Raw genomic sequence first — 23,936 nt, 5'->3', positions numbered from 1 at the left:
GCCTGGCAGGATATAGGCTGATCCTGTGACGATCTAAGTAGACTGACCCACACACAGAAAATGGAGCAACTTCAAATGGGTTATCTGCTTATATCAGGATTTGAGTTATATTAATATTAGTTAATGTAAGATACCCTGACATCCCAGCAGGTCAGCTACCCACAAGACATACGATAAAAATGAGAGGGTGTTGGTGCCCTGAGAATACAGTACACCTGCAGAAAATGACCAGCTGTAGGTCTAGAAAAAATGCTGGTTTTCATTGCTATGTTTTACTTCCTTCTTAGTTGACTTCAGGTTGTTCTGTCTCTTTTAAACATGTTTGAAAATGTCCTTCTGTTCAGACTATGGTGATGTGTGCACTATGACATCAGGTTGAGATGTATGGTATCAATATCCAGTGTAGCTAAAAGAAGTAAGGAAGTATCTGCGTTATAACTGTTGATAATATCTGAAAGCTAATGTATTCATTATAGTGAACTTAAAATGGTATTGTATGACGTTCTACAATAATAACATTAGTTACACTTCTTCATCTAACAGCAACCTTTGCACATACAGTCTGAGAGCTGAAAGGCATTGCTAGGCTCTGCTGGCTTGTATCCCATTTTCAAACAAGAATCTGTAGCTGAAACTTAGCCATCTACATTTGAATTTTCTGAGTTAAATATAAGTCTTATGGTTAGGTACAGATATACGGACCTTACAGTTCATCGCTTTCTTGACACTCCCAATACTTTGCGGGAATCATGAGAACTGAAGATCAATGGAAATAGGATGGTTTAATAAGACGTTGAAAGAAGCTTTACTAGCATACCAATATGGGTCTTCAGCTCCAAATGCCTAGTGAAGATGGGCTGCGGATAATTGGAACATAGTTTAATGTGATAGTTATGAGAGGTAGCTCTTACTGAGTTATAAGCCCAATTAAGACATACCAAGAGGACTTTCTCATAATATTTGTTTACATTAAAAACAAACAATTTGACTGTGAAGCTGAATGAACAGTTTCAGTATGGGAGCTAGGAAAGTATCTCAGTCAAAACTAATATGCTGAAAGTTGATAAGCTGAGAAGTAAAGCGATAGCTTGGGAAACACAACTTGCTATATTGGAAGGAGTTTTTTTCCCCCCTTTTTGCTACAGTTGCCATTTTTCTGAGAAGAAATTTGGGGCTTTGATGTTGAGTAGGCTGATTAGAACCATTTTTGTAATCCGTATTGTCATTTATTTTTAAATATTTCTTTAAATACCAGCTACTTGTCACTCAACTAATAATCCTGACTAATGCATAGTGTTATTATAGACTGGTGTTCCTCTTTGTGTCGGTTTTACAATGCATTCAATTTTCAAGGCACTATTTTTGTGTATGTTTTTTATATGCTTTTACCTCAGTCTACTGAATAGGCTGTGTGTAAAATTTAATTTTTAGGAATACTTCCATTAAAGTGCCATTCCTGGTTTTATTCCTCTGTGTAGGGCATCAGTGGAATGTATATTTTTAATGGGTAAGTAATATTTTTTGAGGTTTGAGAGAATGTTTAGAGCCCCCTTTTCAGGACGTCCTTAATTTGCGTTTTTTCACACAAAAGGAGTTTAGTCGCCGGTTATTTTTCATCTTCCTACTTTTTTCTTAAACCACCTTCTTGTGCTTTTATATTACTGACATTAACCACTGACATTAGGGGTAATATGGTACAAAGTATTGGTAAGTCTGTGGAAAGCACAGGGGCAGATGCATTTCCAGGGAGAACTCCCCTCTCCCTTCCCGCTGTTTGGACTGCAAACTTATCTCATCGCTGCTCAGCAGAAATAGGCACAAAATGAGGCGTCGCTAGGAGCGCGAAGGCAGCACTTCCACAGTCGTGTTGCAACGTTGGGCTGACCTCAAGCGTCTCCTCACGCGTGAGCTGACAGGCCGAGTTTTTCGGCTTTGTTGTTTTGTTTTGTTTTCTGCCGGGAGCTCTTGCCTGCTTTCCTCTTTGCCCTTCCATTCCCCCTTTCCCTCTCTTGTGGTGCTGGGCCGTGCCCGCGGCTTGCTGCAGCCCTCCGGCAGCCGCTCACCTCTCCCGCCCTGCGCTCGTTTGAACGTGTCCACACGGCACGGCCTCGATCGCCTCGCTCGGCACACGAATTTTCCTAGCTTGTGAATATTCCTGCAAATTTACCCTGAAGTGTCTTCTCCTGTGTCCCTTCCTCATCGAGCTCCAGCTTGGTTCACCTTTTCACGTGAGGCGCTTGCTTTCGAGGATTTGTGCCTCACAACCTCCGCTTTAACGTTGTATTTGTAGGTGATTGCTCACTTTTGGAAACGTGAGCAAACATTTCTGCAACAAGCACGCGTGGCTTGTTAATGTGCCTGCGCTATGGCTTTCTCAGCACAGTCAAAATTTATCTGTGCTCTCTGGCTAGGCTCGGATCCCCTCCCCAGTAATATCAGCATTGTGGCACCATACAGAAAAGCTGCCATTTTTATCTGGCCCTAGCAATTGTAATATCTTCTAGGGCCTACGTGAGGCTTAGTCATCTGCCCTTTCCAAACCTGCTCGACTGAGTCCTCGCACTGTGCCACAACCAGAGACGCAGCCGAGCGCTGCGACATGCTGCGCCGACTTGCTCCCCACTCCACTACCAGCCGTCAGGCCCTATCCGCTATTTATTCCCTGCTCTGCGTGGCCATTCCTGCCCTTCCTCTTTGCTGTGCCTGCTCAGTCCCACGCAGGAGTTGCTTTCCTACTGCTCACTGCAGTTTTTTGGCGTGATTTTATCTGCTGGCCCCATGTCAGCAGACTTTGTCCCCGTTCCCTCCCGCTTGGGGTTCAGCGCCTGTCCCTTCTGTGCGTACCCCGAACGCCTGCGAGGGGAGCACAGGAATGAGATCCGACTTGCTCTGGGCTGGAGCAGAGTCCGGCCCTCCTGGCACGTGCGTAGCCTGGTCGAGCCCAAGAGCTGCGGTGCTTGCTGTCTGACACGGAATTTAGCTGTTAATAATCAGATTGGAAATTCACCTGCTACCCTTTTTGGACGGTTTTCAAATTTGTGGTTTTGAGGGACTAGCAAAGGCATATGCCTGACTCTACGCATCCTCCTCTCAAATGTCATGTTCCTGCTCAAAAGCATAGTGGGTACAGGAATATTTCAATAAAGGGTTTTCGGAAGGATCTATAGGTAATGTACTTTTTTCTTAGATCTGTCTCTTGCAAACAGCAGAACTGGTTTGTGTCCAATAATAGAGCTGAGAGAGTCATCTAGCAGGAAAAAAAAATCAATTTACATAGTTTGGCAAAGTTATGCTTCATGGTTTTATCATTGGAAAGAATGAGAAGATGTTTTACTGTTTCTTCCCTCAAACCTTCTGATAGAAAATGGGGCTTTCATCTGACATGGTTCAGTCATCAGCAAACTGATGCTGGCTGTTACCTACCACTTCATTTCCCACTTTGCTGTCTTTTCAGAAACTGATGCTGCCTGTTACCTACTACTTCCTACTTTTCCTTTACATTCTTACAAGGTAACACTCTGCCTTTTAGTGTGTGTGTGTTTTAATATTTTTTATTTCTTAGTAAATTGGTGCCAGGTCCCTTCCCCAAGAGTGAGGCTTAGTGCAATGAGATGTGAAACCCCAAAGGCAGGCTGCCACCCTGGGGAGGGCGAGGGGTTCCCACTGCATCAGCTGCAGGTGCTAAACCAGCAGAAAACCATGCGCTTCTGTGCTGGAGGAGGATTCACTTGCAGCTGGTTGTAACTCCTTGAACCAGCTCCCTGAGGAGTCTGCTGGTGGCCAGGGAGTCGGCCACTGCCAGCAGGCGGAGTGGAAGGATGAAACCAAAGTGGCGGTGGCAGGCAGCTACCCATTAGATCCAGTTAGCTGTGAAATCAAAATGTCTCAGTAAGTGGACTGGGCTATAACACCTCTTCCATCCTTTTTTTCCTTTTTAGGATAAGCTCCATTTGTCCTTTTCCTAGTCTCCTGTAACCATGCCCACCTCCTACCCATTCTTAAAAGTTAATCTCTGTGACTGTCCCAGTATTGTAAAGTGAATTCCATCGGGTCCTGCCCACTTTAAATTATTTAGCGTATCCAAGGAGTTCTTAAACTACAAAGACAATTTTTCCTATGAAGACACTACTATGAGTGTAATTGTGCCTCTGATGTTAATTCTGGTAGCTATCTGGTGGAGGTTGTTGCTGTTGTTTCTTAAGAATTGAAGCTAAAAGGAAACAAATGCATGAGACTCTAAGTGCTACCTGTTGTTAACGGTCCACATTAAATAGTGGATTCATAATTGATCCATATTTGTAATTGCTTGCAGTATTGGAAGAGAAAATGAAGTACAAACAGTTGATGCCAAACTTTTTATGTCTCTATAAATGGGTTAGATAGGTGGCTGGTTCAGATCAACAGTATGCTTTCCTGTGACATTTATGTCCCTTATCAGATGTATCAGTTTGTGCCTTTACCTCTGTGACTGCCCCATGTGCTTGCTCCAGCCTTCTATGACCCTCACTAATCTGTAATCTGGTTTATGTTCCCTTTATTGTGTTCGGGTTTCATGTCACTGAAAAGTTTCTGTTAGTTTCTATGCTTCCTATACTTCTATGGGACTGGGATACTTTGTGTTGTGTCCTTTGGCTTGGTATGTCTCATCAGGTTCCACGTATTATGCCAGAAGATTCTGAGTGCTATGATGAATCAAACAATACAAATAAATAAAAATACAAATTTGAACAATCTGTGCAAAGAGTGAATGTAGTGCTCTAGAGGAGAAGTTATGCAAATTACGATCTTTTTTAAAGGGCCACTGATTCTGTCAATTGCTCAAAGCAAATCTTGAGACTTCTCAATAGAAGTCTGACATCAGAAAGCACTATGAATAACTTCAGAGAGGGGAGAGAAAATGTTAGTCATCCAGAATCTCTAGCACATACACACACAAAAAAACCCTTTCGTCTGTAAGCGTCACAGAGAAGAAAGTGAGAGTATACGCTTTCAGTCCTGAATATTATCAGTTATGAAGTATGTTTAAAAAGAAAAAAAAGGGGAGGGAGGAAGAATCACTTGAATCACTTGCTGAGTGATGTGTAAAGTCTGGCCAGCAATTAAATATTCCAGAATAAAATTGCCTCTCTATAACTTTACTAATCTATTTCTAAATTCTTCTGAAATATTTTGCTCTGTGTTTCTCTCTCTCAGGTTTTCTGTATGTTTTATGTCCTACAAAATCTTTCCAGTAGCAGTATCTCTGTCATCTGGTGTTTTTCCAGAAGTCAGTAATCCTACGCTGCCTGTATGTACAGTGCTCTGATTAGTCCTAATGCAACCGGCAACATCATGCTGTTCCTAGCACCCGAAACACAGCCAGAACGGCTTGCACTACTGTGTGCAGCAAAGGGTGGTCGGTAGCTACCAAACCTGCTTATCTGAAGTTCACAGGGGAAAGTTGTAAGGGTTTAACCACAAAAGCAGGGGCAAAATATTATTCGTGTGTTATAGGCAAGTTCAGACAAAAAGTTTGGATATGCAGTCCAAGCCTTAAGTTTCTGTTCTGATGGATAGAGCCACTGCAAATCTCTATAGATTTTAAGTCTTTAGCATTTCCCCTCCTTCTTACACCTGGTTTTGAGAGTCACTTTTATCTTTAGTAATATCCATTTCACCTAGTCTTCCCGGGCCCTGAACTGTTCCCTTTTCACCCCTCCTTCCTTTTCTCTTAGTTCTGAAGGTGGCAAAACATTTTTTAAGTAAGCGTGAAATGTATTTCTCCCTGTGGAATAGTGCTAATCTTAATTTAATCCAATTACATTGGCTAAACATATTAGCTGGGTGCTTTTGTTAACAGTTGTCCTTTTTAAAATCTATGCCCTTGGATTACAGAGCTGCTGCCTCATGGAGAAGAGCAGAGACAGTTCGTGCCTTTAGATGTTAGCTGCTGCTGGGCCACCTGGCTGTGGAAGTGCAGTGTCCATGCTGGTTAGCAGGATGCAGCCAGTTCAGTTTTTGCTCCACCACCAATGAATTAGTGCCTTGCCCCTTTGCACAAAATACAGTGTGGCTTGAGCACTTTGCACATGTTATAATGTTGGTTTATATGAATTTCATGTGCTTTAACTCACCTGTTAATAAGTTTGAGGTTTGCAAACGGAGTCCAGCACTGAGTTGTTAGCTTTCCAAAAGTAAACACACACAAATGAATGTATTTAGAGACTTTTGTGGGTCACAGACGCAAAGTAAAACACACAAGCTAAATCCACCGTACAGAAATATCTATTTAGAAATTCATGGCAGAATGTATTATTTTATCTTGGTTCACTGAGGAGCAGAGTATGATGCAACTTTTTGGAGAAAGTCTAAAGAACAAGCAAATAAAACACTTTAAATTATTCAGCCTAATTGAGTAATCAGTGTTCTTCAGAAACTATTATGTGGGTAAACTTCATTAGACACAAAACTTCTTTCTCTCATTTTTTCTGTATCTTGCCAGGTAATGCTCTTTGTATTGTTAAGATAACAAATATGCTCAGATTAAATTTCAGTAACTTGAGTTGCAAGACACAGTATGGAATTGTTTCCAAAGTTAGTAGATTATGTTTCTGTCTAGGAACAAAATTCATATTGATGGTAGTTTTCAATGCATTTTTCCATGTGTTACATTGTCTAACAGTTTAGTTCATTATTTTTCTTACTCAAAATGTCATACAGAACCTTCCTCTGAGCTGAATGGAGCATTTAGCCAATTATCAGACATCTTCTTTCTAATAGCAGTTTTGCTCCAGTTCCTCCATCTTGCTTTTATGTGGACAGCTCTAATGCAAACATCATAGTTCATGTGAAATAAATTTAATGGCTGTGCTTTCACCAAAGACAAACTGTTGACAAGCAGAAGAGAACAGTTATCCAGTGTTGCTATTGATACAACCTCTGGGGTTGCATTGCTGGAAAGTTTATTATGCTGGAACTTACTGATCCTCTCTTAAAGCAATCCGTTCAAATAGTGAAGGAAAAATTTAACTTGCATGAATACTACCTGTGCTCAAACTTACAGGGATATAAAGAGGTTTTCAGTAAAAACATATCTCTGTGTGCACATATATTTGTGTGTGTCTGATAGATTGTTTTCTAGTTTTCATTTGCAACCCATCTGAGTGTAGAAAGGTTTCATACATATTTCAGAAAGTCCTGACTTTGCAAAAGCAGGTCAGTTATCTTTTAAAATCTAAAAATTTACTGTTTTTTCCCCAAATATAACCATCAACCTAGCCTTCGAGAGTCAAACATTTAAGTCCACCTAAGTATTCTAGTAGATAATCAGATTTCTTGGTAATGAATATGGGGAAAGAACCTGGACAGATATAGTACATTACTGTGAAAAATTCACTGCTGTGTGCCTTTCCTACAATCCCCAAATTATGTTTGATAAAGTGAAATAAACTCCATAATGCCCCACTGATTAATTTTTTTTATTATTATTTTTATTTTTTTAACAGGCAAAGCGAAGGCTGGAGCTAGGAGAAAGTGGTCACCAGTATCTTGCTGAAGGATTAAAAACTCCAAAGGGGAAAGGAAGAGCTGCGACAAGAAGTCCAGATAGTCCAAAAAGTAAGGGAACTTTTATTGTGTTCTGTGGTACAGTTTTCAACTTTATTAGCTGGGAGAATCAGAGGGAACCACTACAACACCCTGTTGCCTAGCTAAAAGCGTGTGTTTAGTATTGTTCGCCTCTGGATGTGTGTGTGATCTGCTCAACCATACATACAAGCAGCGTGCGGCCCGGTTTCAGCCCATTTTGCTTGGTGGTGAGCAGCTGAGAGGCTGTAGAGATTCTTGGCTGCTTGGTCTATGCCTCTGTGTGCTGGGCAGCCTGCAAGGTCTCCAGACCCAGATCGCCCCTTCAGCCAAGGACATGAACCTGAGGATAATTAACAGGTAGATGCTGGGGAACTGGAATATAGGGTCAAAAGCATGGTTATTCAGCAGAGCTAATCAGGGCAGCCTCTGCCATCCCCCTGGGTTTACAGCAGGCAGTATTCATTCCTCTGGCAAGGACTGGCAAAGAGTAGTAACTGTACCTTAACAGTGTTGCATGCTAAATGCTTTTTGTGGACTCTGAGCTACCTTCTTCACACTGGATGATGCACTGTCACTGTTTAGTTGCTACAAGCATCAATTATCGCACATCTGTATTGCCTTGTGAAGTGTGTTTTGTGCAATAGGAGCTGAGGAATATAGCCTCAGCATCCTGTTTTGGGATTTCAGTAGGAGAATTAGGCTGTGGGCTTGCAGAGTGGGGGATATGCTGTAGAAGAATGGAGAAAAGGGAGGGATTGGGGGAGCAGTGGTAATGAAGGGAGGGCAAGATACCATAAAGGAGGGAGGTAGTTGCCCCTCTTCAGCAGTCTTAAGTCCTTTATTCTATGGGACTTGCAAGAAAAGGTAAGCTGAATTAGCTAAAGATGTGAACTTAAAGCAGGTAAGTTAAACAACCATGTTGTTTTAATTAAACTAAATTTTGTTAAGCTAAATGAAGTCTGTTTTAAATTTAAGTATCTTCTCACAAAAGTTCAGAACCATTTGCAAGTGAGGATGGTGCTGCAGAGTTGCTAAGGCTGTACAGAAGCTCCCTTGTTTTTGCGACCCTGGCGTGTGCCATTTTAGGTGTGGGTCAAATATTCTCTTGCCTTTCTCACTCTGATCCTCTTACCCTTTTTCAAACCCAAAATTGGAGGGGATGGGAGAGAAGTACACTCTGCTTTAAATTTACAGAGTTACCTGAGATGAATTTTCCTCCATTTCCCAGTGCAGTCAGGCCTTGACTCTACCAAAGAATGCGAGACACCTGGTTGTCTTTGTAAGCAGGCAATGAATCAATTTTCATTGAAAAGCCATCATATTCTTCCAAGTATTTCAGGGTAATCTAAAGGTTCGCTTTCAGGTATGATTTCAGTTTAGACTGACTTCTGCAATTAAGTATGGGACTTTGGATTTAAAAACATAAAAACACTGCTAGATCAGCCTGAAATTCATCCTTCATAATACTTCTGCTAACCTGAAGCAAGCAAAAGGTTCAAGAAGCACAGCAAAGATTTTGCTAATAGTAACGATATTATTCCCACAGGGAAACTTTGAACCCAGTAGACTTTTATTAGTGGCCAGCTTATTTCTTTTGTTATAAAGGCCTCGATTGAACATTTAGAATAAAAAATTATTCTTATCTGCATATTTAAGCTCTTAAAAGCTCATCTATTAAGTACATAGATGCTACTTTTGTGCATGGAAACACTGATTTGTGTAGTAAGATCCAAGCTGCTTGCAGATTTCTGATGTAAAGTAAGTAGATACTTTTGCCCAGTTTGAGCCTGGTTATGGAGAAATGATAATTATAAAATATATCTTACGTCAATCTCATCTAATTAACTAGAGTTTTCTGTAAATCATGGATTCTGGCACTGATGGAATCTGTCATTTCATTCACTCCACTGAAATACACCGAAGTTCTGCTTAACTGCATGTGAAACACTTATATTACAAGAAGGGAAAATCAATCCCTGATGAAAGCTGGCTATCAGCCTGATGAAGGAGAGTCATAGGGAGATTTTTGGTATTGCTGCCAGAATAAATAGATACTAAAAATACTGTTAAGAATTCATATAGTGAAAGCCTAGGTAGAATATTGCTATATGTAACTATCAGTCTAATGGAAATATTTGTGTTTAAAAAATATATATATTTGCTCATGTACCTGTGATACTTGGAAAGTACATCTTGAAATCCAAATAAACATCCAGTGGTAAGTCATGTCTTAATGAAGGTGTTTGAGAGTTTTCTTCAATAAAAATGAAAGAAATACCTGTAATATGTATCTTTTCATTTCTGGATGCTGTTTTCAGAACCAAAAAGAGAAAACTGATTTATTTGGGGATATTCTTTTTTTCTAAGCTCCAAAATCTCCTTCAGAAAAGACTCGGTATGATACATCACTTGGCCTTCTTACAAAGAAGTTCATTCAATTGCTGAGCCAATCTCCTGATGGTGTCTTAGACTTGAACAGAGCGGCAGAGGTTCTCAAGGTGCAAAAAAGGAGGATTTATGATATCACCAATGTACTGGAAGGCATCCATCTCATTAAGAAAAAATCCAAAAACAACATTCAGTGGATGTGAGTATTTATCATCCTTTTCCATTCCTCCTGGCGGATTTCACTGTTACAAAGTAGCTGTGTTTCTTCCCTCTCAGCTTACATGCTAACACCTTGCTCTGAGCAATCATTCAAAATGCCTTCTATCAGGATAAGCTTTTTTTAGTTAATTAAGACAGTTTTGCAGTACATAAATAGCATTTCCTATGAAAATTAGAAACCAGAATTTTGTCTGAATATTGGATTAATTAATATGTTTCTGTAAATAGAGTTCATTTTTATGACACATCTCTATCTGCTTTTTTCTTCAGTCTTCTTCAGGGTCTGTTTATAGCAGAGAGGATTTAGAAGTAAGGTTTTGTAAATGCTTAGAAATATTTGAATCTTCCATATTTCCTGCCTTTCTTGGTGGCAGGAAGTCATGAATACAGCATATTATGTTAGTTAAGTTGCAAAATTATTTGTCATTGAAAAAAAAAAGCATTGTTTATGTTCACATGCTTCGGGCAGGTTTAGGGAAAAGAGGCTAAGAAAATGATTTGAATTGATTGATTGATTCACTTCCCCTGCCCAAAGCATTTTCTTAAGTTTTACAAATGTTTAAAAGGTGTCTTCATTCTTTGGATCTGTAGGGGCTGCAGTCTGTCAGAGGATGGTGGCATGCTGGCGCAGCGTCAAGGCCTCACAAAGGAGGTGACAGAATTGACTCAGGAAGAGAAGAAACTGGATGAGCTAATCCAAAGCTGCACCCTCGACCTCAAGTTGCTAACAGAGGACTCAGAGAATCAGAGATATCCTTTTTGTCAAAATCTTAAAGATGGTTTGTCTCCTTGCTGTTCCTCTGACACTAGCAGAATCCTTCAAAAGAATGTGATGTGAAGTATTATAAATTCCCATAAGGTGGCTAACCGTTTTTTATGAAGATGTATTCAAGAAGTCACTTAAGCTATTTGCACTTTGCTTCTGGAATATATATTTAAAAAAAAAAAAGTGGTATATGAAGCAGCCTTGAACATCTGTGTTTACATAGAGTAGAATCAAGAATTGAAGAATTCAGCTGATTAATGAGTGACAATGTCAAAGCAAAGCATGTCTTTCCAAAACTTGTGTTTTCTAGACTATTTTGAGCTTACAACAGACCCAATTTTTATGTACGCAGAAATTGCAATGACATACAAAGTCTTTGCTAAGGTAACAAAGAATTCTATATTTATAATGATTACTGAATACACATCACATTATCTAATGTGTATATAAATTACAGGCACAGAGAGGAAAGGAAAGTTGAGGTTCATTTCAGTCTGAAACTTGCAACAAATTTCTAGACTTCTCTGATCAGAGAAGCTATAACAGAATATCATAGGTAAGTTCTTTATGAACTCTCAATGACTATTTTAAAATAAATTATTTAATGTAATAGCAGTGCTCTACTGCATCAGGTTCATATGATTTCTTGGTATTTTGGTTGCTAATACCTCTTATAATTAAGCAGTTCTCATGTTTCTTACCAGATATCCTACCCTTTAGCAATGGAAGAGTGTTTTATTAAATGTTGATATGAAAACTTTTATTATTTTAAAATGTCAGTAGTTCAAAGAGCATATAAGAAACTGGACTTATTTTGTTTTTCAAGGGATAGGAAATAACTCTAGCATATCATAAAAAGTGGTGTGAACAATGTAAGTATTGTCTTTTGAGTATACTTACATTTCAAAATGCCTATGAAAGCAGGAAACAGATGATCAAGTGAAAAAGGGAGGAGGGTCAGCACTGTCTTATACTAAGAGCCAGATCCATGAGGAGATTAAAGCAATGCAAAATTGAACATTATGATTTTTTCCATGAACCAATTGCCATGGTAGAACTCCCTGCCCTGAGTTTGCTGGTTCTCTCAGCAGTGAGCAAAGGGGATCACCACAAGCAATGTGTTGAGCATTTACTAATAATACTACTAACTGCTGAGGAAAGAATGCAACAGTGCTAAAAAAAGGGGATCAACCTGATTGCATCCCCATACAGTCTTCTGCTTACCTCACTGAAGTCTGACAAGAGACGGCCTTTTGAATATTGATGGATCTAAGAAGCTTCTTCCTTCTCTTAATCTCTGAAGACAAAGTTCTTGTTTGTTGAAGACTAGCTTTTTTCTGATGATTAGCAGTGCCAGAACATCATCTGTGCTCAGGCTGAGTGGTTTCTAATCTTTCTGTAAGTAGAATCAGAAAATAACTCATTGTTATTGTCAATGTTTTGAAATACCACTAGTACCAGGTTGGGGAGTTTTTGGCTACAGTCAAAAATACAAAAGATTTTGTCAGCTAGCTAAGCTGTAGAAATTCTACAACTTTGTCAAATATATGAAGAGAAATTAGGTGGTTTGTCTGAGGAGAAATTGGATACAACAGTCTGATTTGATGGATTGTCTAATGGACATGGCTTGTCACCTTTATACATCAGTTTCAGCCCAGATCTATTATGAAAGAAGATTGTTGTTGCTTAATTTCAAAAAGATACAATCTGTTCCCGTATTTGCATCCTGGCAGACGCTGTTACTGTAATTTGCACTCTGCCTTTGCAAACCTTAGTAAAGGACTGGTAAAGGCCTTGAATTTACATGAAAGCTAACCTGTAATTTTGCCTCCTGACTTGCCACTTTTTGCTTTTGTTCCATTTGTGTTTTGAGCTCGGGCAGTTTGTTTTGCTGAGGTGTAAAGTAACGTTATATGTTTACCAAAACAGTTCACAGTCCCCTGTCCTCTTCCTCCCACCCCTGCCAGAAGTCTAACCACAGATTACCAGGTGATATAAAAATAAAAATTAGTTGGACTTCCTTGATAGATGGTTACTAAAATAAAATATCAAAATGAAAACTAAAATGATAATTTTACTGATGATTTCAGAAATGTATTGCGTGTAAGCATCTAAAAACATGTGTCTGTATGTTCCTTTACACCTTTTCCGTGGTTTCCAGTTCTCTGCATCTTGTTTGCAAGTGTGTAAAAATTTTTCTGCATGCCATCTGAGTAAGCTCAGGTTGGTGGTTTTTAGTTTATGTACTTTTATCTCATCTTTTATATGTATAAAAGTATTCAGAAGAGAAAGTTCCTTTTGTCACTCAACAGTGGCCCCAGCTGATATACCAAAGAGAAGTTCTCAGACACTCTGATCACAATCACAACCAGTCTTTTGTCAGGATAGTGCTATAAAGCATGATTTGAGTGCAGAGGATAGGAAACTTATAACAGGCCTCAGAAAGACAGATGTGGCTATGAAAAAAAAAGGAAAAATAATTCAAAGAATTCTGTCTTTTCTAATAGCATGAACATATTGTAACATGTGTTGGAAAATTCCTTGACACTAATTACATTAGCTTATGTGACATATCAAGACATTCGAAAAATTAGTGGCCTTAAAGACCAAACTGTTATAGTTGTGAAAGCTCCTCCAGAAACAAGACTTGAAGTGCCTGACCCAGTGGAGGTAAGAAGAGATTGGCTTTTCCTGCCCTACATATCACTTTTCTGTAGAGTAAGTGTGCTGTGAATTCTACTGCGGTAACCAGTGTCTAAGCTGGATTATATTGGCATACAATTCCATGATGAATATAGATTCATCCTTCTTAAAAACTTGGGGGTGGGGGGTTAAAAAAGGAAGGAGAATCTTAAAAAAAAAAAAAAAAAAAAAAGAGGGAGAGAGAGAAAGAAAGAAATTACGTAAGACACTCATTCTCCTCTCTGCAATACTGAAATTCTACTATTTCATTCCTTTTCTTTGGATTCCAAATTTCTCTTCAAAGTAATCCACACAGTTTATTTAAATTATTCTCTTTTGCCATACTTTACATAAAGAACTCTTCCTTGACAGTTGAAAGTTCCTGTTTATAAGACTGTGAAATATTTGTCTTGAGCGACAACTCTTATTCCTCTAGCTTTTATATAGTTTTTAGTCAAAATGTTCATAGATAACGCCTTAAACATCTTGATGACTCACATTACTGATATTCTAACTTATTGAGACATACATTCTCCTGTGAGATTTTCTTTCAAGTATTGAAGTCATTGTAGCAACTTGTTTTTCATCCCTAGAGTCTATTCTGACCCTTCCTTCTTCCTTCATCTTCTTTGCTTCACTGATGCTGACTTTACACCTCTGTGTAAACTTCATATTACACTCTCTTTGTGCACTTCTTTGTTTGCCATTGTGATGTGTGTATATGGGATGGAGATTTCCTACTTTCTTTTTTTTATCAGTACTTCTATTTGTGAAGTTCTCTGTGTTCATCCATGTCGCTCCTTGATCACCCTTTGCTACTCAAGCCATAGTTTCTGAGCGCCAGCTTTTGTATAGAGATATCTGGCCCTCATTCTTTTGTCCTAGTTTCATTTCTTATCTCAGGTAGATGTCTAGGGTAAATTAGCTGCTTCTCACTTCCTCTGCCTGCTGTGGCAATTGCAGAGAAAAATGCTTCAGGTGACTTTTCTTTGAAGATACCCCCAGGGAGTAGCTTTACTTTTTTTTGTATCTCCCAAGGTTTTAAACCACGTTAGTCAGCTACTGCTGTGATTTTCTCTCCTAGTGAAACATTCTAGATTGTAATTCCCAGTTAATATGACAGACCCAAGTATGTTGGACAAATGTAAACCCTTTGCAGATCTGTTAATAGCCACTGCTTTAAAGATTCAAAAGTGTACTTTATTTGTTCACTCAAAGAACAATTAAAGATAAGGCCAAAAAAAAAAAAAAATCTACATGCTATGTTCTTACTTCTGTATTACTCCTTCATTATTAATGTTGGGCTGGTTCCACTGAGCCGAGCTCTACCTACACCAGGGTGGGCAGTAAGAGACTCCTCCAGCTTCTCTCTGCCTTCTTTTACTAAGATTCTTCTTTATTTGCTTAGGCCCATTGAACTGTCCTTTCTTCTGGCTTTGTCTTTAATTCTCCTTTTGATCCTACGTGCAGGTTTTGGAAGAATAAATTATTTTGCTGCGGTGAGGAATGGTTATCTTCTATCAGTCTCCATAAATATATGTTGTTATCGTTGTTTTCTTTCCCCTCGTTATTATGCTCTGATTTTTAATTCAGTGAATTCAGGCAGGCAGGTAGAGATGCACACAATCATTTAAAGTAGTGCCTGTAACTCTCTTATCCTTTATACACAACTTACTCATTTGGTTTTCAGCTTCAGGCAGTAGAAGAACAATTTCTTTCTCTCATTCACAGTTACATGTCCATGTCTGTTTTGCATGTATCAGCCACTCAACAGGATCGTCTTCATCTCCAGCTCTCTCTGCCTCCTCTTCTTTAATTGCCTACAACATTGTTTCCTTGAACCTCTCCTTAAGTACCCTTAACTTTTTCTGTGCCCATCCCTGTTTGGTGGTTGTCCTCTGTATTTGTAAAACAGTGAGTACATGTTCTGCTATGTAATTGTCAGAATATAAACAATTGAAGGAACTTTTTGTCAAAGGGCATAATTAAGTGTTTGAAACAAGTCTGCCAAGAGGTGTATAATGTCTGTATTCATGTTTTTTTAAACTATTAATGTAATACAGCTGCAGCAGGCTTATTTTTAACTGGAGTCGTTTATAATTTTCCATCATAACCCTAAGAGCAACTTTGCAGATTTTGTATGTCTATATATGTCATCTACTTTTATTGCACCACTATATAAAAGCTAAGAAAACTAACTTGCGACAAATTCAAAATTCCTATCATTCAGAAATGACACCTTCAGAATTAGAGTTGCTTCCCTGTGTGGGGGGGGGGAAGAATGAAGGACTTACATGAACAAGTTTGGGTGAAAAGGACACATCTTTTTTGTCTATCTATTTGGAAAAATTTCATGTTAAATGGGTGAATTTATATACAGCCTTTTGAGTTCAATGTGAACCGGAATACTGAAGAATCTTTTGTAGGAAGGGATGTTTTGCTTCATTTCACAGAAGAAACTTTTACACAAATATATCCAATATTATTGTTATGAATAAAATCTATAATAGTTCTATTCCATCAGAATGCTCCAGGCCATTCCTGGAGAAAATCTAAGGAAATGTTAGGGTTTCGATCCTTTATATCTCTGTGGTTATGATATGGCATACAAAATAGCGGGCTTCCCAGATTTTTGCACTACAAACAATGGGAAAATTTTACTGTTTTCTTCAAGTGTGTATTAGTCAAGCCTTTCACATCTTCAGAAGAGTGTGTGGGGGATTTTTAATTCTGTTGATTAGTAAAGAATTTTTTTGAATGTTACTCGCGCAAGAACTTACTAGCGCTTGTCAATATTCTGTCATGTTCATTACTATAAAACCTTGCTGATATTTGTTTCCTCAGCAGAGTGCATTGATACATTTATCTAGTACTCAAGGACCTATTGAAGTTTATCTATGCCCAGAGGAAAATGATGCCCTCAGTCCAATGAAAACCTATAGTCAGGACCACAATGGAAATATTTCCAAGACTATTTCCAAAGGTAAGATTGTTTCTTTGTAATACTAGCAGTCTTCCTTTCTGCTTCCAGGTCTCATTTTGAATTTCAGAGATCCATCTCTCATTTTTTGTCTTTATTTTTCTATGAAGTGAAAAGCTAAAGTATCCATTTTTCCACAATGTCATTCTGTTGTACATCGGAGAGAAAAACTTATTTTTCTTTGCACCAGTTGTTTAAAATAACTTTCAATATGTAAATTTCAGTAATAAATAGCAAAGATTCTTCTTGACACAAAGGCAGAAATCTGTGTATATTGATATATGGAGCTACTTGGTGTCTCTGAGGACATCTATTACTTGGTTTTCCCTTTGAAGTATTTAGGATTGTGAGTTCCAATAAAGAAAGGGTATCTTTCACTGCCCTTATTTTTTTTTTCAGTTGTTGTTTAAACTTTATAAAATAACTATTTATTGAAAAGCCAGTGGTAATAGCAACAAGAGTCTTTTTGAGAAGCCAAAAACTATCTAGAAATTATCTGAATTGGATTTTCATTCAAATGATGCTTTTCAAAAGGCCCCTTATGTGTTAGTTTGGGTTTTTTCGTTTGTTTGTTTTCATCCATATCTTAACATTTCTAATTGGATTAAATATATCACCTATGTTTTCCTTCCCTCTCAAACTTACAGAAGTGGCTTCCAGTAACTCAGGACAAGGTGACTGCTCAGTGAATATGGCTACACTCTCTCCATTGGCTTCTCCAGCCAACCTTCTCCAGCAGACTGAGGACCAAATTCCCTCAAATTTTGAAGGACCATTTGTGAATTTACTGCCTCCTCTGCTTCAGGAAGATTATTTGCTGAGCCTCGGGGATGAAGAAGGCATCAGTGATCTCTTTGATGCTTATGATTTAGAGAAGCTTCCTTCATTGGTAGATGAGTTTATATACAGCTGATTCTCTTAAATGATGTCCATATTTATCATGTTTTTATTAGAAATGGAACACCTGCTGTCATTCAGTAGTCCCCTACTTACCATAAAATAGCATTATTAAATGATTCAGGCTCCTGAACAGTGATGATATTTTAATTAAATACTCCCTAAAATACCATAATAAAATAACTGAAGGCTTTTGCAACAAAGCCTTCTCTTTGACCCCAAGCTCCAGCACCTTGTGAGTCAGCAAGTGCAAGCAGGTGACCATTGATGTTTAGTTTTCACACTCCCCCAGTCTCTGCTTACCCTGACAAGTGGGCTTAAGAAGGGCTCAATGAACTGGTTTAGTCATAAATAACAATTTTATAATAGTAGTTCAGGTCGTGCCTTCTGCAGAGAATGCATGTCTTTTGAGTCTCATAACATGGATTGTACCTGCAGTAAACATAAATATGAAGAAAAGTGGAAGTGTGAAATGGGATTCTTCAGCTGTTTGTGGGAATGTTTAAATTGCTGTCATAATGCTCATTTTGAGCTGTGTATATGTCTCACTATGAGGTCAAATACTTATGTCCTTAAAAGCTTTTAATAAAAATACATTGTAAATGTAGTGTATATTGCAAATATTGAAAAGTATAAAGTTCTGCCACTTCTCGTAGTAATCACAGATTTTTAAAAATGCTTGTGTGTGTGTGAAAGTAGTTTTTTGTTTGTTTTTTTAAACTAGGACGAAGATGCACAGTTCAATTTTACTGCCCCCAGCGTGCATTAGAACTGGTACATAAATTTTTGTGGTACTAAGTGGGGCTTTGTGTTAAGTGCCTACTAGAGATGCACTGTGGGTTTTTCCCTCTATGGAAAACACTTACGCCAAGCTTTGTTTGTTCAGTATATCATATTTATCTCAGTGGGTTAGCTTCCTCTGCTTACAGCTTTTTATAATTCTCCTTGCCAGTGAAATAGAACTAATTTTTTCCAAAGTACATAACTGTAAGTACCACATCAATTGAATTGCATTTATTTTTTGAAAATCTTTGGTAGTATAGTATAGTACCAATATTTATTTTTTTGAAAGTGAGAGGAATTCTAAGAAGTCTTAAATATTTTCTTTTTTGAGTGTAAAATATTTTGCCATGTTCTGGGCTAAATTAATGTATGTTGATTAGATGATGCCCATATAATCCTTTTGTTTGCATTACTGTTGTGCTTATCTGACATATTCAGAAAATTAGTACTATTTGTACTGTAGTAGAATATTATGTATGCAGGTTTTCTGGTACCATTGAGTTGCTGCTATAAAAGCTCACACATGAAATGGCAAGAAGTCACAGTACTAATAAAAAAACTGTATGACTGTGTGAGTTTTGGAATATAACAAATGTATAAAGGGCAACACATTAAGAACTGTTAAACAGTGTTAAGTGTGTGTTTATATGTACAAATGTGTGCATAGATCATTCAGCAGTTGTATTTAAGTTGATATATGTTCTCAACTCACACTTTAGTTATCTAGCAGTTTTGTACAATAGAATTAATTTGTAAACACTGCCAGAATATTTTCTAGCTGGTTTGTAATTTTTTAAGAGTTTTTTTAGATGTGGATCTGTAAATAAAATTGTAGTATTTAAAGTTTTAGTCTGTGGAAAAGGAAAGTAAAAGTTGTGTGAGCATGAAGATTTGTGAGACAAAGGGGCACTTTTGTGGGGAAAGAGAAAATGAAGACTAATGGAGATCATCTTTTTTGTACAAATTAAACACTTGTCCCAATGTGTGTGGGCAAAATACTAATCTAATTTAGCTTTGCATTGTATGCTAGTTGAAAAAAAACTCTGTAAAATACTGTAAAAAAACAACAAAAAAAAGCTTTTATGGTGAGTTTTGTAAATAGATTTATTAAAGGATGACCTGTTCTCTAGCTGTGATCTTACCACTTCAAATGGATGTAATTTGAATAAATTTTGTATGGTAATGAATCAATAAAAACGATTTTTTAAAGAGCTTAGATTTGTATATGACTTTTAAAATTCTTGTTACTCTTGGTGCCTAGAATACATCTTCTTGGAACCTCACTGTTAACGTTTTCATCATTAGAGCTGCTCACTCGTTTCACATCGTCTCTGCTTTGTTTCAGTTTTTTAGTTTGATGACAATATGTGCAGTGGTTTTAAAGCCTGAGTGAAATCAGTAGAAAAACCAAACATGTAAAGAGACAGTAAGAGATCCAGAGGTGGTGATAGCAATGGTCTATTTTCATTGATTCCCCATATGAACTATGAACTGACTTCTTGCAAAATTCATGCAAATTTAGTTATTTTAGAATTAAACGATATAGCAGAAATTGGTGAGGATTGATTTAATGTTTCTGCTGCTAACTCTCCAGAAGTCTCAATAGTAGCATTGAAAATGAGTTCTAATTAGTTGTGAGTCATCTCCAAATGTCTCCTACACTAGACATGCTCTTATGAACCTGTTCTCCCTTTCTGGTCTTGGTGCTGCACCTTCTCAAATATATGGTCAATAAACCACTACAAGAAAAGAAAAGGGCATTTGGATGATAAAATCACAATAATGTGGTTGTTTAACTGTTCCACTTCTGAGCAAGTTGTACGTGTCTTTTCTTCTTCCTTGTACACAGGAAGAAAGCAACTATTTTTTCTCTTTATGCACCTGACCATACTCTTAACTTGAGCACACAGCAACACTGAAAGGAAGATTACAGAGAAGATCTTCTGTTCTTCTATATTCTTAATAAATAATAAAAGAGGGCTAGAGAACTGCTCTCTCTGATCTCATTGTGAAGCAGAGATGACAATCAATGTCCTCTTTCTGTCCTGTTTGTAATTGTTGCCTGGCCTGTTACCATATGACTGCCATAAGCAATTTCTACTTGCCTCTAAAGTCTGCTGATGATTGACACTTGTCGTTTTCTTTCCCGTTCCCTCTCTTTCTGTATCTCCTTTGTGAACTTGAGAAATGTTGAGTTGCAGGAACAAAAACATCCTGTTAAAGTATTTCATTTAGTAATTGGAGTACAAGCTGTTGATCATTCTGTTTCCCAGAGCTAGCACAGTGTCCCTGGACTTTATCTAGCACAGTAATATTAATTTCAGGTAGGCTTTATCATGGCCTATATGTGCTGCACTTCAAAAGGATAAATCACATCACTGTCTTTTTACAGGCATAATTTTTTTTGTAAAAAAAAAGGAAGTATAAAGTACAAGAATTCATCTCCCTGTTTTGTTTTCTGCGCAGAAGCAAGATCTGCCTGCATTTTACTCTGTATCTAAAAAAAGATATCATAATTCTTTGCCTTTATGATGTCTGAGTTTTTCTTCATCTGCCTCTTTTTCTAAGATGTGATAAATAAAAAATGTGATAAATAAAGGACAAAAGGGAATTACTATCAATTCTGAATGGTGCTCAATGTTGCTGACAGATGAGCAGGAACAGAGTAAGAAATCTTGTGTCCAAGGGTCACCACTTTGTTCCTGCTTGTCATCTCACTTTCTCTTCTACCCATAAGTGCATGTTAGTTATCAGAGAGTAAGGTTATCAAATAAAAATCGGGCACTCACTTCCCTAGCTGTTTCCGAAAGGATGTTAGATGAGATATTCTAAAACAATTAAGGATGTACTTTCAACTAACCACAAGCTAAAATTGAGTTTTTTGTATCCCTAGTATTTATGTACTACCAAACTATGTACCTACATCTGCAAGATCTCTAATGACTTAAGATGGTAACCCAGCCTGAGGCTGGGGTCTTTGGGTTTACCACCCTAGAAGTAAGAACAGTAAGAAGTAAGGTATGCAGGCAGTTTGGAAGAGATGTAATCTAAAGCTGTTCTTAGAGAGTTCAAGGATTGGAACATAGATATTTCCACTCTACAGAAGACCAGTATTGGCACTTACACTGCAAGCTGCTGTTTCTTAAAACGTTTTCCCAGGTGGGTATAGGTAGGTAAGGTCTCCTCCTGTAATTATTTGCTTCTCTTGCTACATGGTTGGGCACTACCGGCAGCCTGTGTGCAGCCTGGCTTGTTTCTATGAATATATTGCAAAACAGTTTAGCTTTGTGAGCTTCAAAAGCAGTTAAAGAGTGCTTCCATGTTGTGGCTACATCCTAAGACTGAGTACAACTGTGCTGCCACAAGGGCCACTTGATATTGCAAATTCCTGGCAGTGGCACAAAGTAAGGCCACTGCTGGATCATGCTGAAACTGATCGGCATGCCCTATTTATTTATGTCACTAGGTATGGGACACAGGGAGCGCTGCTGTTATTCCTGCCTGGGAGCTGCTCTAGGAGCTCACTGCCTCCCCTCAGTAGGTAGTGTCTTCTGAATCTTGGCCAAGTAGAGACTCTGAATGTGTCTTGCAGGCTATCTGTGCTCTGCTTTTTAGTCAACCATAAAATAGAACTGATGTCTGTCCATTTTTTTAACAGGAGAGGAACATTCGACTAGTCAATATAACTGTGCAGTGCTCTCAGAATAGGGAAGTTTCATTCAAGAACTGCAAGTGAAATAATCAGGAAACTGAACGTGGGAGATGATTGAAAAGAATAAGGAAAGGGTTACCAGCCTGATAAGGCAACAGTTGGAGTACTAAGATTAGTAATACATATATTGCTATTTGCTGGCATACTAAGGACTACTTACACAGTATTATGAAGGTGGATGTCTAAAATAGATTAATGCAAGTACTGATTTTTTAGGATGTTTCATTCCAGTCTCTTCTGGACTAGAAATGTTGCAAAAGTAATATATTGCACATCACATTGTGTCTCAGAGTGACTCTGAAAAATATATGTGTGTTTAAATAAAGACCAATCATAAATGCTAATCTATCTTAAGCTGTAACAATGATTCTATCATGAGGCCAGGATGATATTAATAGTGCTCAGTCCTGCTTAGAATGATTTGTTCTTAATGACTGATTTAACTGAAGTGCTTGCTTCTTTCTGTCTAAATTTTCCTTTTCAAATCTCTCCCGTTACTTTGTTCTCATAGTTATCCTTTATTTTGCCTGTGAACACTGTCAGATAAGTGTGACATAAAATAAGCATATTTTTTAAGAAAAAGGAGAAGGAGGAGAAGTGATATTCAAAGGTAGAAGGTGCCAAGTTTTACCTGCGTGCAGACCATTATGTACTATGGAATACACTCCAGGCTTTCGTTCAGTTCCCCTCCTGTCAAAGGAAACTATAATCTGCTATCTAGAAAATAATAATAAAAAAAAGATTCCAAAACTCATTCTAAAGGGACTAACTTAATGTTCAAAATGTATTTACAAGAAATGGTGATTTTTATAATCTGAAGCAGTCCACCCCAAAATAAAAATGTTAAAGATGCAATATAAATTATCTTTTGAGGTAAACTGCATATATTAAAAACAAAACAATAATAATATGATCACCTTTGTATCATTTTGATCTACAAGGAAACTATATACTTAACAAGATGGCTGCTTAGGACCCTAAGCTTAGCCAGCCAAATTTAAACACTCAGACCAAAGACTTCCAAAATAATTAACCAGAAAAGTTGCTATTAGTGCTACGATTGACAAAAACAATGCTAGAAACTAGTCATCCAAAATGAAATATTTTGACCAATGTCTTCCAAAATGATTAATCAGAAAAGTTGCAACTAGCTCTAAATTTTAAGAAGAGCACCTAAAAAAATGTTGTGGTCACAATAGGAATAAATAGTTCATCATTCATTTGGATCAGATCAGAATCCATCTCTTATAACTGGGTATCGATTGCTAGACCTTGTTCCCAATTAAAACACAGATGGATTTCCAAGGATTTGCAGAAACAAAACATGACTGAAGGAGAGGTTTAAACCTTAGTGCTCAGTAGATGCCAAGACACAGAAGGTTATTCGCATTTCAGAGACCACCATGGATACTCCTGCATGAAAATGTGTTGATTTTCACTCCACGATTTCACCTTCGGCCTCGGAATATTTATGTTTCCAGTGCAACAAAAGCAATGTTATCACCTGATTTTGAGAGAATCCCAGGTTTCACGTTCTTAGAAACATTTTTACAGGTTTAGAGAACAGCCTTAGAACGTGACTAGTGCTCTCAGCTAAATTAGCGGGAAGGAATTCGACCACTGACGCTGATAAATCCGCTAGACGCGCTCGTGCTTTTAAATGCGTAGCGGAGGGAGAGCCCGCATTTCTTTTTAAATACCGCCTTTCAACGAGAAGGCAGCAGCCCGACCTCAGAGCTCTTACACCGCCCTCACGGTTTCACGGCTGCGAGTCCCCCTTTCGGCCCGGGGCAGCGCTGAGGCGGTGCCGCGCGGCTCCAACGGCTCTAACGGCCGCGCGCCCCTACGGGCGGGCGGGGTCTCGGCTCCGCCTGCCCGCGGCGCGCCCCGCCCCGCCACCCTGCGCTCCGCTGAGCCCGCGCGCCGCGCCGCCTATTTTGTCC

The 23,936-nt window shown here is 38.3% G+C and overlaps 1 protein-coding gene across 1 annotated transcript in view; it reads left to right on the top strand.

Annotated features, from left to right (window-relative positions):
* The window catches only part of E2F3 (E2F transcription factor 3), a 42,245-nt gene extending 23,675 nt beyond the window's left edge, over positions 1 to 18,570 (top strand). The window contains exons 2-7 of the mRNA XM_062568032.1: positions 7,485 to 7,596; positions 9,934 to 10,153; positions 10,765 to 10,923; positions 13,495 to 13,609; positions 16,469 to 16,604; positions 17,249 to 18,570. Of these exons, the coding sequence (XP_062424016.1) occupies positions 7,485 to 7,596; positions 9,934 to 10,153; positions 10,765 to 10,923; positions 13,495 to 13,609; positions 16,469 to 16,604; positions 17,249 to 17,514 (1,008 nt within the window). The 3' untranslated portion in view covers positions 17,515 to 18,570. The remainder of the gene's footprint in view (positions 1 to 7,484; positions 7,597 to 9,933; positions 10,154 to 10,764; positions 10,924 to 13,494; positions 13,610 to 16,468; positions 16,605 to 17,248) is intronic.
* The last annotated feature ends 5,366 nt before the right edge of the window (positions 18,571 to 23,936 follow it).

This window comes from Rhea pennata, chromosome 2 (assembly GCF_028389875.1).
Source record: "Rhea pennata isolate bPtePen1 chromosome 2, bPtePen1.pri, whole genome shotgun sequence".
Classification (NCBI taxonomy): Eukaryota; Metazoa; Chordata; class Aves; order Rheiformes; family Rheidae; genus Rhea; species Rhea pennata.
This window is presented reverse-complemented; position numbering and strand designations above follow the sequence as displayed.